At 51.4% G+C, this 1297-nt stretch overlaps 1 protein-coding gene across 1 annotated transcript in view; it reads right to left on the reverse strand.

Moving 5' to 3' along the window:
- CAMTA2 (calmodulin binding transcription activator 2) overlaps positions 1 to 1297 on the reverse strand; it is an 87849-nt gene that overhangs the window by 32996 nt on the left and 53556 nt on the right. The window contains exon 12 of the mRNA XM_018572585.1: positions 727 to 854. Coding sequence (XP_018428087.1) covers positions 727 to 854 — 128 coding nt within the window. The remainder of the gene's footprint in view (positions 1 to 726; positions 855 to 1297) is intronic.

The raw sequence follows: 1297 nt of genomic DNA on the forward strand, positions 1-1297 counted from the left end.
AGACCCCGAAATGCTGCACCAGATACACTGCAAGACCCCGAAATGCTGCACCAGATACACTGCAAGACCCCGAAATGCTGCACCAGATACACTGCAAGACCCCGAAATGCTGCACCAGATACACTGCAAGACCCCGAAATGCTGCACCAGATACACTGCAAGACCCCGAAATGCTGCACCAGATACACTGCAAGACCCCGAAATGCTGCACCAGATACACTGCAAGACCCCGAAATGCTGCACCAGATACACTGCAAGACCCCGAAATGCTGCACCAGATACACTGCGAGACCCCGAAATGCTGCACCAGATACACTGCAAGACCCCGAAATGCTGCACCAGATACACTGCAAGACCCCGAAATGCTGCACCAGTGTGATATACTGCATAGATGTCAATAAATAGACGCATTTGCGCTGCACCTGGAGTTCCGGGGTCCCGAACTCTATTTGTGTACATGCCGGTTGCCATTGTGACCACAGCTGCACCCACCCGATTCATATGGAGGAAGCGGTCAGGGGTGCGATGGGTTGATGGACTTTACCATACCGTACGAGTGACACTGCCCGGCGCAGCACATAACCTAAACACCAAGTCCAACAACAATACAACAAATCCTACATATGCCGGAGCGTAAAGATTCGACTTTCTAAGGGACAGTTGGGATGTACACACCCCGAGGCCCCGCCTACAGACATACGGAAGATCGGGATTGCCCGCGCTCACCTGACTGTCTCCGCTTCGATGGCCGCTGGACGGAGCTGGCGGGTGCTGGAGCTGCCCCGAGCTCATATCTGCCATCCGGCGCTCCATCTGCTCTAAACGCTCCAAAATCGACATCCTAAACTGATTATCTGCCGGAGAAAAGAAACAGCAAGATGAGTAAAAGTGCAAATCGTAATCGTTCAACTTACTACAGGGAGAGATCTCAGGAGGCAAGTCGCCAAGTCGCCACAGACACTACACCTATCATCTCTGAGCCCTTCCAACCTTCTCCAATGCTTTCATACATGTGGTGGGCCCCATACCTAGATGTACACTATATTGCCAAAAGTATTGGGCCCCTCCCCCTCCAAATCATTGGATTCAGGTTCCAATCCCCTCCATGGCCCCCGGTGTATAGGATGAGGCACCTCGGCATGCAGACGCTTCTACAGACATTGGTGAGAGAACGGGTCACTCTCAGGAGCAACTGACACTCCTTACAGTATAGAAACCAGTGGGTAGCAAGACACGGGGCTTTTATGGTACATTGCATCAAGCTAAAATGTCATTTTATAATATGTATACACAAAGA

Source organism: Nanorana parkeri, unplaced genomic scaffold (assembly GCF_000935625.1).
Source record: "Nanorana parkeri isolate BGI_ZX_2015 unplaced genomic scaffold, ASM93562v1 scaffold2079, whole genome shotgun sequence".
In the NCBI taxonomy this organism is placed as follows: Eukaryota; Metazoa; Chordata; class Amphibia; order Anura; family Dicroglossidae; genus Nanorana; species Nanorana parkeri.